General features: G+C 33.0%; 1 protein-coding gene across 1 annotated transcript; it reads right to left on the minus strand.

The window, feature by feature from the left end:
* Positions 1–3,146: 3,146 nt before the first annotated feature.
* LOC114755376 (DELLA protein SLR1-like) lies at positions 3,147–4,246 on the minus strand. The gene is given in 2 exon segments (XM_028944253.1): positions 3,147–4,029; positions 4,031–4,246. Coding segments are annotated over 2 exon segments (984 nt in total). The 5' UTR covers positions 4,132–4,246.
* Between the last annotated feature and the right edge of the window lie 12,107 nt (positions 4,247–16,353).

The raw sequence follows: 16,353 nt of genomic DNA on the forward strand, positions 1-16,353 counted from the left end.
AAACTGAAGTTTATCCTTTATAGTTTCTTCTTCAATAATGCTATGCATCTATAAGTGGCGTCACGTGCAAGTTCAAATTAGATAATTAGCAAGAAAAGTATTGCCAAAAACTTGCATACTTAAACTATATCTCATAGGGAGAATTAGAGATAAGAATCAATAGGGAATAATATTTATGAAAGAGGATTATAAAATTAAAATTATTTAAAAGGACCAAATATTTAAATATAAATTTAAAAATAATATATTATTCCTATTCAAACCTCTTACATTTTCTACTATGTTTCCTCCTATGTTTTATTTTTAAAATTAATGTGAATTAATAATTAATAAATTTTACTAAATTAAACCTGGAGCACTGTTCATCTAAAAATTATAATTTTATTTTCTTTATAAAAATTAAAATTTTTTTTAAAATCATCACAGACTTTAATTTTGAATGTAAAAGATATATAATTTTACTAAAATTTAGATTATTATATCATTTATTATATAAAAAATTTTAAAAAAAATCAAAGAAAATGATTTCTTTAAATTTCTTAACATTACATGAATTTTTTATTATATAATTAGGTGGCTTTTGTTAAATGATTTTGAGAAGGGGTCATATTAAATTATAATGAATTATCTGAATTCTTTAAATTTCTCAAAATTACATGTATTTTTTATTTTTAAATCTGATATAAATTTCTTATAAAATAAAAAATAAGTTATACAAATTTTCTTTGAATTTTTAAAATCATGTATATGATAAATTACATAATAATCTAAATTTTAATAAAATATAAATCTGTGAAGGTTTTAAAAAATAAATTTTTAATTTTTAATAAAGAAAAGAAAAATTTAGTTTTTAGATGAATTAACAATGTTTGCAAATTTATTAAATTGATTTTTACGTAGGTTGTAAACGTTGAGAGAAAGCAGATTTAATTTAGTAAAATTCGTTAATTTGAATTAGTTTTTTAAAAAAAATATAGGAGAAAATATATAAGAAAATGTAGGAGATTTGGATTGGGATAATATGGTATTTTTAAATTTATATTTGAATACTTAGTGCTTTTAAATAATATTAATGGTTATAATCCTCTCCTATAAATATCACTTCTCTCTAATTCTCCCCATCTTATAACTCAATTATAAGAATTCATATTTTATAGATGAATTTATAAATGGACGTTTACATCTTAACAACTAATAATAATAGCAAAATAACAAGGGTTCATATAAAAAATTTATAAATTCTAATTTAGGTGATAAGAGCATGCACCAAAATTTACACGGTTTCATATGTTAATTTGTCTAATAAATATATATAAGTAATCTGAACTAAGTTTTATTCTCTTAAAAATATATCAGGGATCTAAATTGACGCAAACTATTATTTATAAAAATATTGTTATAAATAAAAAAATTCACATTTAGAAAAAATCATTACAGTCAATCCGATAATCATCACAGCCAAAGTGGATAATTTTTTTTTTTAAAAGCTCCTCACTAATTTTTAAAAGGGAAAACCATTTTATAAGGAATTATATTTTATTCAATTTTTAATTTGATACATATATTTTTTATTAAATCCTATAACTTTATTTCGCTAACGGCAGCGTTAATCCCTGTATATAGGGGTTAACACTACTAATTGAACAAAAGTTTAGGGTTAACAATTTTAATGGAACAAAATTGATTGATTTAACAAAGAGAAAATCCAAAAAAATACCTGTAAAATTTTAAAATTTTAAATCATGAATGATACAAAAATGTGTCCTAATTTATTTTTCAAATACTATCAATTGTTATTAAAGTGTAGTAAACAAGACTGCTTAAAATTTTGAAATTCAAAAATATTTTTTTAGATTCCCCTTTTAATAAAAGGCATAGATCAGATATCAAATCAAAAATTAAAAACTGCAAATAAAAAATCATATAAGTATTTGCAAGAGTGTCTTAATGCTTGGTCAGATTCCTCCCCTCACCTTATCATTGATTAATATTTTAGTTTTAAAATGTTTTATAAGAAGGCAGCTTTCCTTCAAACTTTTCCTTTTATAGCCCCTCATCTTAGTACTTACTCCTCTATTTCGTTCTGACCCATTTACCAAATATAGAACGCCAGAAAAAGAAGTGCCTTGCCAAAGTTACAGCATTATCAGTAGTGGCCCCAGCCCCACAAACACAATAATTCACCGTGTAGGAAAATGGGCCAGTCCACCCTTGGTGGATTGGGCCCAAGCCCATTAAATTTGGGGCTCTAATGCAAATAACATAACCTGTGGGTCTTAAATAGTTATTTGCAATTTTTCCTTCAGAATATGGATAAGGACAGACGGGCGGTGTTTTATTTTTCAGAGAGATAGGATCAGTTTAAAATAATGATTCATTCCAACCGGTTAACACCTTCCCGCCTGCGTACCTCTTCTCCTCTCCTCTCCAACGCAAAGTGCATTTGCTGTGAACGTTGATTCCTATTCATTACTGTGATCGGAATTCCGCGCGTGGCTACCTAATCTGAGATACTCGGCACTTCAGGTATGCCCGAAACCATTACACCGAATTGAAATCTCAACCTCAAAATGCTCATATTTGCAATGTCGTTTTGGCAACACATGCCCTTCAATCAATCCCTTGATTAAGAACTCAATTATATTATTATTATATGGAATCAGATTTAAAAGCCCTTGTGTGGCTTACATTTTTTCTGTCCATTTCAAATTTAAATTAAAGTTCAAACCTTTAAGAATGGATTATCTGAACTATTTCCCGACAATCGCCCCCCAACCACCTCGTAATTAACAGGCACTCCATCTTTTTGTCAACATTTAATTATTCGAGTGCGTTTTCTCCATTGACAAATTGACGGGATGGCTATATTCTATTCTCTTTTATTTAAAATCACAAAACTAGTTATTATGCGTCAATGAAAGATAAAGAAAATGAGAAGTGAGAGGATGAAGCAAACTCGATAGGGCTATAACCATTAACCATAATGGAAATTTACAGTACTATCCTTCCTGTGTTGCTTGATTAAGCCACTTCATACTCTGGCACGGCTTGCCAACCCGAAGCCGCGATGAGGGGTCGGCTATGCCAACCCAAAGTCAGACATCCTTCGTTCTCTTCCACGCAATAACCTTCAGCTGAGAACAGAGTCAAGAGCATGCTGGCCGAGCTAACTCAGCGAGTCGCAGACCAATTTCACGGAGACTGTCTCGGCCGTCCGGAGACGGCGGGCCAATGCCCGTCAACCTCAGTAAGGGGGGCCCACCGGAACGGAGGGCCAAAGCTTGAATCAAGGCCGGCCACTGGAGGCCGTGCATGAGGTTGAAGTCGATGACATGGACGTAATCCTGGCCGTTGAAAGCTTCCAGGATGGCTTGATTAGCCGTGAAGTGAGCGAACTTGAGGTAAGGACAAGCCTCGTAATAGTGATGGTACAAAACCTCGTCCTCATAAGGCGAGCCGGTGCAGGAGGAACCAGTGCCGGTGGTCCGTGGCTTGAAGATCCGGCGGCTCAGGGCGTCGATGAAACATCCGGCGACTTTTCCTATGCCACAGCTGGTGTTCACATGCGCCAACAAACCCTGCATGTCCTCGATAAGCGAGCCGGCAATAGCTAGCTCGCCACGTTGAAGAGAATCCGCACAGGTCATCAACATGTGGACCAGCCTTATCCCGGAGTTCTCTTCCATCGATGTCACCATCGTCAATTGCTGAAATTGCTGCTGCTGAGGAGTGAAGCTATGAGGGCTCTGATCATTCTGAGCCACAACCCAGCAATTATCGACCGTCGTTTCTTCAAGCAACGGATAATTTGGGAGATCCGGCAATTCCAACAGATCACACGGCAGAGAAACGGTCTGGTTCAATTCAGTGAGCAGAGTGTCAACCCAAGAGCCGATATCGGAGGGGTCGTAGTGTACAGTATCGGAAGCGAGTTGAGAAATGTCAGCCGCGGAGTTGACCATTACATTCTCGAGCCGCTCGAGACGTCGAGCAACTTGATGGAGCTCCGACGACTTGACTTTGTATCCCCCCAGCTAGGAGGCCGTCCATCTCCGTCGGCTTGGTTCCAGAGCTGGAGGAGCTACCATTGGAGGAGGCGGCGCCGGCTGCTGATGGTTCATAGGACCCCATGAAACGAGAGAAAGCAAAACTTAGTTCAAACAAAATTTATCTACTAACCCACGAGTCGAATTGGAATTTCCGTGCGATTCGTTGATCATGGCGGGGCAATTAAGAGACAGAGAAAGAGAGAGATAGGATTTTTTGTGTGTGAGCAGGTATTGGAGTGAAAAGTGACTGATGAAAAAAGAGGAACCGGGGGAGGGGGGAGAGAGAGAGAGAGAGAGAGAGGGATTCTGATTTGAGAGAAAGAGAGAGATGAAGAAAAAGCGAAGGGGAGTGACAAGTATAATGTAGCTACCATTGGAGGAGGCGGCGCCGGCTGCTGATGGTTCATAGGACCCCATGAAACGAGAGAAAGCAAAACTTAGTTCAAACAAAATATCTACTAACCCACGAGTCGAATTGGAATTTCCGTGCGATTCGTTGATCATGGCGGGGCAATTAAGAGACAGAGAAAGAGAGAGATAGGATTTTTGTGTGTGAGCAGGTATTGGGAGTGAAAAGTGACTGATGAAAAAAGAGGAAACCGGGGGGAGGGGGGGGAGAGAGAGAGAGAGAGAGAGGGATTCTGATTTGTGAGAGAAAGAGAGAGATGAAGAAAAAGCGAAGGGGAGTGACAAGTATAATGTATGACAATGAGGTGTAGCTATCTATGAAATTGATAGACAGATATAAGAGATAGTATATAAACTCTACTTTTCCCACAGGTACCCTATTCTAAGGGGTAATGCCCCCTCCATGTTTTACCCCTTCACAGATCTCGAATTGACTCTGGAACGACTAGGCAACCTAAGCCATAAAAGTAGGACCTCTACCCTACATTGCTGCTACTCCTCTCTTGGGATTTGGGAGGTACCCTCCCCTAAACAAGTGGTATAATCTGCCCCAAACTGGGTCTACCCACAAGTGGGACGATTCTGTGCTCAGCTCAGCTCAGCTCAGGAGTACCACCAAATATATATATATATATATATTCTGTAAAATTACAGTGAATTACTGCGGTTCCCCTGACTCAGTCTCATTAGAATACCCATTTCCCCTCTTACCCTGCTGTTAAAACCCACTTCCCCCAAAAAAAACCCAGTAATTACCCATCATCATTGAGGTTTATACACGGTAAATATCATATTTTCCATTGTGTTTTGTTAAAAACCTCTGACGACCAATCTTGGTTTCACTTGTGGGTTTTTGTTTCTTAATATATATAGCAGACTGCGTGCAGGTGGTGAAAAACTGTAGTTCAGAACCTCCCTGCACCAAATATGGCATGAGCCTTTTTATTTAAATAAAGCTCACAGTACCAGGACAGATCATTTTAGTGTCTTCCAGAGGTTGAAGGGTCGTTTTTAGAGTTTCCTAGTTTCCGCCATTATCTAATCCCTAAAGCTCATTTTCTGTGACACACTAATTGCAGAATGATGACCCATTTTGGTGCTCCAAAATTGAAACATGGTCACTGTCGTTAAAAACTCGTAATCATCTTGCAGTCTTAGTTAAGAAGCGTGCAGGTATCTCTAACCCCGTTCCTCTGAACCACCGTTCCCCCCCCCCCCCCTTGAGCTTAAATGTGCAAGAGATCTGTATTAAGTTGTCACTGTCCTTTGTATTTATTCCTGTCCCCAATTAATTATCTTCATCTAAAAAGGCTTGTAAAGTTAAAATATTGCTCCTTTGTGTAATCAACCTGTGTATGGCTTCTGATGGAAAGTCTTGAAGAACGCACTCATTTTTTGCTTGTCTTTTCCTTGATTATGCTCAGCTAATAATTTACATGCTTTCTGCCATGCACATATATATTCACACACACACACACGTAAAAAAAATCTCTCTTTTTAATGGCCTTGATCAAACTTTTCTCCAATCTTACCGGTCAATGACTTTATCTAATGTGCGGGTTTTGTGTCACTTTAATTGCTTAATCTTTGGCTATATGATTTGGAGAAATAATACATGGAAAAATTACGCACAGGTCCCAAGGATAAGACTTTATTTATGTAAGGTCTCACAAAATGTCAAAATTACTAGCAGGTTCAAAGGAACCTTAGAGTATTATATTCTAATTGTAAAATGACATCACTGTCCTCAGATTTCCAATTCACATTTTCTCTATCATTGAGATTGACAACCTCAGCAGTGACTATTAACAACCCATGAGAAAGTGTTGACAACCTAAACAATACCTTGATAACTTATTTTATAGGATCACATAACCTCCACATAAGAGTAAATTATAACCAAATAGTATAATATAACAACTTTAACACTGAAATGGGAAGCTTTTCAAAACATTAAGAACTTTAGCTAAACCCAATAGGATATAACAAAATTTAATGTAGATCTATTGACAACCTCAACAGTGAGTATTAATAATCTAAGGAGAGCTATTGACAACCTAGGCAGTGTCTGTTGACAACTGACTTTATAGGATAATATGACCTCTAACAACTATAACTAACTAAATTATAACTAAATAGTGTTAAAGTTAATCTTATGTAATTGTTATGTTATACTATTTAGTTATAATTTGATCTTATATAGAGGTTATATTGTCTTATAAAATCAGTCGTTAACAGACACTGCTTTGGTTGTCAACAGCTCTCTTTGGGTTATTAATACTCACCGTTAAGGTTGTCAATGGATCTCCACATTAAAATTTTGCTATAATCTTGTTGTGTTTAGCTAAAGTTCTTAATGGTTTCGAAAAGCTTCCCATTTCAGTGTTAAAGTTGTTGTATTATATTATGTGGTTATAATTTACTCTTATGTAAAGGTTATGTGATACTATAAAATAAGTTGTCAGCAGATACTGTTTAGATTGTTAATACCTCCTTATTTGGTTGTCAATAATCGCTATTGAGGTTGTTAATCGCAATAGTAGAGAAAATGTGAATTGGGAATCTGAGGGGTAATAATGTCATTTTATAATTAAAATATAATACTTTAAGGTCTCTTGAGATCTACTAGTAATTTTGACCTTTCGTGATACTTTAGGTGAATAAAATCTCTTTCTTGAGACTTGTACGTAATTTTCCTATAATATATATTTGGTTAATTATGAGAGGGCTTGATGTTAGGTACCTCACAAAAAAGTACAGCATTTTTCTTATAATGGGATGATGTCATACGGATTTAGAATTCCTCTCAGAGACATGTGTCATACAGAGACATCTACAGGTATAATTGCTGCTGTAATCAATAATAAATTTCTGAAGCCAACATATTGGTGGGATTAAGAAGGGGTATATGCTATTTGAGAAATCCTATATGTATCTCTCTCTTTTTTCTTTTGATAAGATATATGTATCTCTATCTCTCTTTCTCTCTGACAAGAACGTAGAGATTCAGGGAATATACAGAAAGGAATTGAGAAAGGAATTGATCTTGTTTATTAACCCGATGAGTCAATTTTCAAACATAGGGTGTGCTCAGATTCTAACGACTGAACCTTTGAGGGCCTCAAGATGACAACGTGCTTTGGTATTGTTCACAATGGCCCAAGCGCTAATTCAAGTGTTTATTCTCTTGCATCCTATGAACCATAAAAGTTTAGGGTTAAAATATCGAACAATTATTTTTGAGAGAGAGAGAGAGAGAGATCCATCGAGTTTTGGGGTTGAAAGGCCATATGAGAAGAGAAATATATATTTGAGTCCTGTGTGTATATTATAACATTCATCCTATATTTACAAGCAACTCACAATGAATTAGTCTCTCATAATGAGACAGAATCAATGCTCAAATTGTCATTGAGAGAGATGTGCCCATATTTAATACTAAATAATGTTTCGAATAAGATTGTTTCCAAAACAGAATACCTAAGTAGAATACCTGTGTGTAGCAAAAAAAAATCTTATATTCACAAGAATGAATAAACTATAGTTACTATGCCATTCCAGATTTGTGAAAAGTCATTCCAGGAACAGCCGATGATGGACGTGGTCCACAGAATTGAAAGGGGGCAAAAAAAGAACTAGGGACCATTTCCAGAGCCCCAAACGCTCAAAACCAGAGACAGGAGTACTAAATAAAGAAAATAAAAATAGGTGGGAAAATTAAAAACTGGGGAATGAGGAAAACGAACAAAAAGATTATTAAAAAAAAGAAAGAAAAAGAAAAGAATGAGAGGAGAAATGGTGAAGAAGTGGTCCTATCATGGGAGAGATGAAAATGTCATGGGACCATATGGTACATGGAAGAAAACGAAAGCGTCCCATCGGCTCGGTGCTTATAATGATATTTGAGTGGAATCCTTTAACATATTGTATGAAAATTTAAGTTAAATAAATTATTCAAATGTAATATACATTTTTTATTAAAAAATTAGACGAGTCAGATTTTATCAAAATCAGAACATACCTCAAGAATTAAGAGAACGCTTAAAGGATGCCTTTGGATCATCTACCAGTAAGATCCCAAATTAATGATGAGATTCAAATCCATGTTTTACTAAGATAAAGGTAAAATTATAACATTCAAAATACATTGAAATTTCAAGTGTTCTTGTTTAATTTTGATGGTAAAAAATGTACTCATTTCTAAAATGAGCCTCCATATTCAAAACGTCACAATGTAAAACTTAATTATACAATGTGTATCCTATACCATATTAACTATAAATATCATTGTGCTCATCTTAATTTGAACCATCTAAATTGATCTTGGATGGTTCAAATTGAATTTAAATTTGTTATATTTTAATTAATTCTTCATTCTAATAGATAGATAATTCAAAATAAAGATAGTATTATAACTAACACTTCTTTAAAAAATAAATTTATCATTGAAAAAAATTATATATTAAGAATTTTAATTCTAAACCGCCCATATCAAATTTTGGATAGTTTAAATTGTATTATAGTGATGAGCACTGAATAAGCATCGGATCCTAACTGAAAGGAAGCTCTCTAAATTAGACTACTTTTTATTTTAAATATATGATTTAGTTTGCAACTGAATTTGCATTACGAATTAAATCTCATATTTAGAACCAAAGGTAGTAGCTCTTTCCATTTGTAACAGCATGCATACGATATAATTTATAGGGGCCCATTTCAGTGCTCATCATAATGATAAGTACTATAATGCCCATCAAAACTCAACTATTCAATTCTAATATAGACAGTCAAAATTTAATATTTAATATTTTTTTAAAATTATTTTCTTTTTAATAGGTACATAATTCAAAATAAATGCAATATTTTAATTGTAAGTTTTTAAAAATAATTTTTATTTAAAAAGTACTAATTAAAAAATTTAAATCTAGACCATTAAAACTGATTTTGAATGATTTATATTTTACAATTGTGATGAACATGGTGCTCATCACTCAGGTGAGATAAATCATTCAAAATTAGTTTGAATGGTCTAGATTTAAAATTTTTAATTAGTACTCCCTTTGTTCCTTACTATAAGAGACAAATAACCAAATTACATTGATAAAAAAAATAGTTAAAATTAGTTGAGGACAATTAATATGTAAAAAGTATAATGTTTTTTCCAACAATGCCCCGATTAATAAGGAAAGAGAGTATGAGAGAGAACAATTAAATTATTAAAAGAAAGAGAAGTGGGAGGGAGAGAGAGTATGAGTTGGAGACAAAATAAATAGGGATAAAATAGGAAATCAATACAAAAAAAATAGATACAACTTTTAAGTATCTATTATATATGGGAATATGCCATAAGCATCAAATATCTCTTATAATAAGGAACGGAGGGAGTACTTTTTAAATAAAAATTATTTTTAAAAATTTACAATTAAAATATTGCATTTATTTTGAATTATGTACTTATTAAAAAGAAAATAATTTAAAAAAATATTAAATATTAAATTTTGACTAAACTCAACTATTCAATTCTAAAATGGACAGTCAAAATTTAATATTTAATATTTTTGTTTTTTTAAAATTATTTTCTTTTTAATAAGTACATAATTCAAAATAAATGCAATATTTTAATTGTAAGTTTTTAAAAATAAGTTTTATTTAAAAAGTACTAATTAAAAATTTTAAATCTAGACCATTAAAACTGATTTTGAATGATTTATATTTTACAATTGTGATGAATATGGTGCTCGTCACTGAAATTCATTCTATAATTTATATGCAATGAATGTGAGCGTCGCAAACTTATCCATCAAATTACCCTACGCATTCTTGGGGAATGTACATAGGCAAAAGAGGAAGAGTGTATATATATATATATATATATATATATATATATAATGAGAGGACGTGTAAGAGTAGAGAGAGGGGAGGACGGGAATATGGGGACCAAAGAGGTTGGGGGCTGGGGAGAACGTGTTGTGTAGGGGAAAGACATCTCTATAATTCATTCATTCATTCATTCTGAGCCTCTCTCCATTCCGTTCTTTTTGCTGACACACTCACGTTATTTGCATCTTCCCCCACCAAAAATTCCTACGTTCATCCGTTCCGTGTGAACCAGCCATTTCAAGCTAGCGAAAGCAATGGTTCTACTCTACAATATGTTGTGGGCCATTAAAATAATCATATTGAAATTGGTAATCCATTAGAGAAAAGAAAGTGAAAGAAAATGAGAACCCATATGAAAATTTCGCACCAGGGTGACCAGGGACTCGATTTACGAGCTTTGGCAATCTTTACGAACACAGACACAACCCATGAGTTCGTCAAACAGAAAATGTGGGGACGATGTGGGGTGGGAGATAGTGAATCGTGGTAGATTTGTGGGTTGTGGTCCGAGGTCGTCAGCAATGGTTAGTAATGGTAGGAGGGTCTAAGGCAAATTTTACCAATAGGAGCCTGATTTAAAACACAACCTTCAAACAGTTAAAAATATTTGACAGTTAAAATAATACAGTTGTTATTATTTAAAAAAAATGATTTTCAGTAACGATTTTAGTTACCATTAAAGATTGATTTTCTAAAGTCGCATTTAATAAAAGTCTTTCTTTCAACTGCAAAATTTATAGTCACTACTGATTAAAAGTCTCACTTTCAGTGACAATTTTTAGAGTCTATTACTGCTAAATGCCCCATTTTTAAATAGAGTGCATGCATGGGTGTGTATAATATTACAATAATTGCAACTAGATTCATTCTAGCTCAGTAACAATAAAATTTGACACGCGAAAAGAAGTGGTCACAAGTTTAAATCTTGGTAGAGGCATAACAAATTAGAACATTGGTAGAGGCATATTTGAGTTAATAATTTACATTTTTTGTTAGCATATTCATTCTGCCTCAATAGCAAGAAGATTCAATATATAAAGTGATCACAAGTTTAAACTTTTGTCGGAGGCACATTTGAGTCCATAATATTTAGTGAATGATATGACAACTAGGTGGCAATGAGAGAGTGAGGTGGCAACACACTGGCTGGCAGTGAGGTGGCAATCGGCCGGTGGTGAGGTGGCAATCAGCCGACCTGTACTCTACACCAAAGGGTACTTTTGATGGCGGCTCTTATTGTCACTAATAAGAACTTTTACAAACTTGTTGGGATAACTGTCTACCTATACGACTTTTAACAATGATAAAAAAAAATTGCTGTTAAAATTTAATTTTTTTCATAGTCCTTAAAATATATTCAAATTTAAATTTGACAATTTAAAATAACTTTCAAATATATTGAAATTAATTTTACATTAAAAATATCAATGAAATTTGATGATTTTGTATATAACGGTCGCCAATTCATTCAAATACTATTTTGACGGTGTAATTTTTAAAAGCTAAATAAAACTTCACAAGTAACCTTACTTCATAATTATTATTTATTAATAATCGTCAAATTTTTAAGAAACAAAGTTTTCAATTTATATAATCATAAATTTTTCCTTTATTTTTTATTTGTACATCCTTTGACAGATTGACTTAAGTGGAAATATATTAATGGATACCAAAATGATGATTTAATTCGTTATTATATCTAACATTCCCATTCATTTGGTTGTGGAGCCACCTCGCGTTATCTCTTTGGATTATATACTATGAATTATTAAAGGTAATTTTATTCGAAGCACTATCAGGCATTAAATGTGAGAACTTTTTTTAGTAGAGATTCAAATCTTAAGCGATTAGTCTGTTCTGTTGAACCTAACCACTGTTGGTTATTAGAGGAAGTAGTTATACGATAGTTATATGCTTTAATTTTTGGTTGGATTGGTAGTGGGCTTATGGGATGGGTAATACCCAATGTTCAGTTGTATGGTGTACCCTAAGCCCCATTGTGTATCACTATTATAAAAATGCAAATACGTGATAGTTATTTTTGTCCATACTTGATGTAAATACTTGACAATTATTCTCAATAACCATTAGAATAATTATCAAGTATTGTTGACCTTTTTTTAAAAAATAGGATGGCTGCTTATATTTCAAAAACAAAAGGTAGTAACAGAGAACCAGTAACAAATATCAATCCAATCAGCAAATCAGGAACATAAATTTACATTATATTTTAAGAAATCAAAAGTCATATACAATGTACTTTAAACCAAAAAGAAAATTGGACAAGAGAAAGAAAAAAAAAATTGGCCAAACCCTAAATCAAAACCAAAATTGGCCAATTAACAAATGCACAACAAAATTATCCAAGTACCAAGCCCAAAGTATAAGGCATTGAAAAGAGACAAATATAATATAAAAATTACAAATACCAAAATCAAAATTGTCTTCTTCAAGAAAAGTCAAATTGGCCAATTATACCTTAATTCTAAACTACCTTAGAGTTCATTTCATGTCAAATTGGACCACTTTGGATGGTCTTAGCTTCAAGAAAAACAAACCTGGAATTTTACAACGTGGTTACTGTTTATTTTGTAATTCTAGAATTTTGTCAAACTTTGAAAATTCATAATTAATTCTAGAAAAATCGAAATAGATTTGTTTCAACTTCTACTGAAAGCTCTTTAATTTCTCTTTAAGTTTTAGGAACCAATTCGATGTGAAATAGTGTTAATTTGTATAGACGTTTCTATTATTCCATTGGTCAAAAACTATTTTCATATTTTAAACCCTAGTTTTGAAAAATCACCATAATTCATACACATATCCAAATTGAACATTCTACCTATAGATTTAAAGCTTAAGATGTCAAATTTAATCATGCCAAATTTTAGAATTTAATACGGACAAAACTTCATCAAAATACGGCCCCAAAATCACATCTCTTAGGGTCTACCATATCCACACACACACACACACACACACATATCTATATTTACATTGTCAAAAGTCAAGGAAGATTAACAAATACAAATAATCTTTCCACCACTTTCTTCATTCTCCTTGATGGATCAGCCCCTAGGAAAATCATTTGCATTTGGAAGGAATGAGATTTCATTGAAATCCCAATAGCAAGATAAAATTAACCATAACATCAAACATGCACTATCATCAAGAATTTCAACATTTGCTATCATTAGGGAACTAATTCTTCCTCATACTTAAGGCAATCTTTAACATGCAATGGCCAAGACATTTTAATGTAAGGAATATCCACATATCCAACATAAATAATCATCATAGCTCAACCATATAGTAAACACCCAATTTTGTCTGGGCCCCACAAAATTATTAAACGTAAATGAAATTAAAGAAAAAGGAAAAAAGGATAATAAAAGATTAATATCCTCCTTGATTCTTTCTTGGAGGCTAAGTTTGAGAAGTCCATCATATCACAAATTAGAAAAGAAAATTAAATAAGAATATCCCTCTTACAATAAATGGCAATAAAAAAAAAGATAAGAATTAAAAGCCAATTTAGAAAATGTAAGGTGGACACATTAAAAAGGAAAATCAGAAAAATTAGAAAATAAAAATAAAGATTTCTCATTTAAGATGATTGACTCCTCAATTTAGAAACATATTTTGGAGTTATGATAGTAGACAAAATAAAAAAGAAAATTAAAATAAAAAATCACAATTTGATGATGATTTGGTACTTGTAACATCCAGACTTTTTGGCCTAGAGGTATCAAAAGTAGCTTGAATTGGATAAACTACCAGACCCTTTTTGAGCAGAAGTCCCAAAGATGAGAAAGGAAGTCAAAGTAGTTTCAGGGACTAAACTGCAAAGTAAAAGCTTTTCAGGGGCTTCAGTATGACTAAGGTCAGAGACTCCAATAAAGTCTTGAAGGCCTAGAGAGAGAAAAGAGACTAGATATAGGCCAAAGGTTAAGTTAGAAGCCTCAAAGAGAGGATTATATGAAGTTAAGTCCAAGCAGGGACTAAACTGTAAATTCAAAAAGTTATGACCAGCAAGGGCAAAAATGGAAGAGTGTACAGAAAATTCTAAGAAAATCCTACAAAATGGGAAATAATATTCTAAGGCTCTTCTGTGAAGATAAAAGATGAAAATACCCCTGAGATAGCTTAAATGGAATTTATGAGGTTATGGCCAGTAAAAAGTACATTTTGGAGGTAATTATTTAAAATAGCAAGAGACCTAAAAAATGTATATAAAAATGACATTAAATGGTTAGAAGGTTTTACTAATTTATAAAATTAGTGCCACAACCAAAAGGCCAGTGGAGTGACTTTAATAAATTAAAGAGCCGATTTTGCCGATAAAAGGGTATTTTAGTAAATGAATTTTATGCAAGGCTTAAAGGAAGTGTTATGGCCTAAGAAAATTCATAGATACTCTCTAGAATTAAAGGGAATTTATGGATTTGACAGAAAATAATTACAGAGACCAGAGCACTGTAATTATAGAAAAGAAGTTAAACCCGGAGTAAAAGTGCACCAATAAAGTGTTAATCAGAGTCTTGTACTTTACTTGGGCCACAAGTCGCCACTTGTCGAGCCTTTAATGGATGGTAATTAAAGCTTTCCAAGTGTCAAGCTACCAATGGAGAGGATCTTGACTTTGGAATGTAATTATATTATGAATTAAGTTAATTAAGAGAGAGGTTTCAAGAAGGCTTAGGCATTTGACACTTGGACTTTCATTAAATGTGGTAGATGAGATATTTTGAGAGCACTAAGGAGCTCATCTCTCCCCTAAATCATATGGGAATTTCGTCCAAGGCAAAGAGGAGAGGAAAAGAGAGGGTTTTGGAAGGAGAACCAAGGAAAGCTATCAACTTTGGTCATCAATCAAGGATTCAAGGTGAAATCTTGGTTCTAGATGTGTTATTGTCTTGTTTTCCTTCTCTTTTAAGGTTGAAAAATTTGTCTTCTCTCCCTTTTGATGGCTGGTCGAAATGGTTGATGAGTGGGGAAGGGAGTTTGGTTGTTAGATCTTGCTAGAACACCTCAAAGTATGGTAGATCCAAGTGGATCTATGTGAAAATTGGAAGAATTACGTGCTGATTTGATGCCTATTTCGAATTAGTTACTGTTCATATCTGGTTCTGAAATTTGGTGTGCCTAAAGTAAACTCTGTGAGATTTAAATCCATGGGTAGAACACTTCATTTGGATATGTGTACGATTTATGGTGATTTTTCAAAGTTAGGGTTTGAAATCTGGAAACAGTGTTGAACTTTTGGGAGAGTGTCGAGTTCCATACAATTCCGGTACTGTTAAGGTGCAGAATCTGAAAAGTCCAGATTTTACCAACTGAATAGTAATCTTAATCCAATAAACTGTACGTTTTCAGTGAGGATGAGTTCAGTTGAATATTTTTCCCTTAAAGAGTATTGAAAGAGCTTTCTATAGAATTTTGAAACACCTCCATACGATTTTTTTTAGAATTAGTTATAATTTTTCAAAGTTGGACCTATAATCTGAAAACTAGATAGTGAACAGTAATTTTCTGAAAATTAACGTCCAAATTGAAAATTTTAAGTGTAAGACCATCCAACATGGTCTGGAATGGTTCTAAATGACTGCTAAGATATTATATAAGTAAGGTGTGACAGTACTTAAATAGGAAGTTACATTATGAGTCATAATTAAATAAAATAAAAAAAATTAGGGAAAAGTTGGAAAACCCTAGGTGGAGCTCATAAATAAGAGAGTAAGGGTTAGAGGAAGATGCCCAGAATTTCCTAATGAAGAAAGGAGGCAAGGTAGAGAATTTTTCTATTATCTTGTTTTATGGTAATAAGTTGGGTTAGGAAAAGAAAGAGGAGGTCTAACTAGAGTAAAATCCTTTGTTCATCTTCTTCTTTCTTCTACCCAAGGAAAGTCTACGCTCTTGTGATTGTTATCATGTTTGTAAGCTGGAGTAGTGATGGCTAGAGGGTTGAATCCTACATGATTTTAGTTAATTCTCACTACTCCCCTTTCTTTTGATT

Source organism: Neltuma alba, unplaced genomic scaffold (assembly GCF_004799145.2).
Source record: "Neltuma alba isolate B1F8T4 unplaced genomic scaffold, ASM479914v2 tig00010265_pilon, whole genome shotgun sequence".
Taxonomy (NCBI): Eukaryota; Viridiplantae; Streptophyta; class Magnoliopsida; order Fabales; family Fabaceae; genus Neltuma; species Neltuma alba.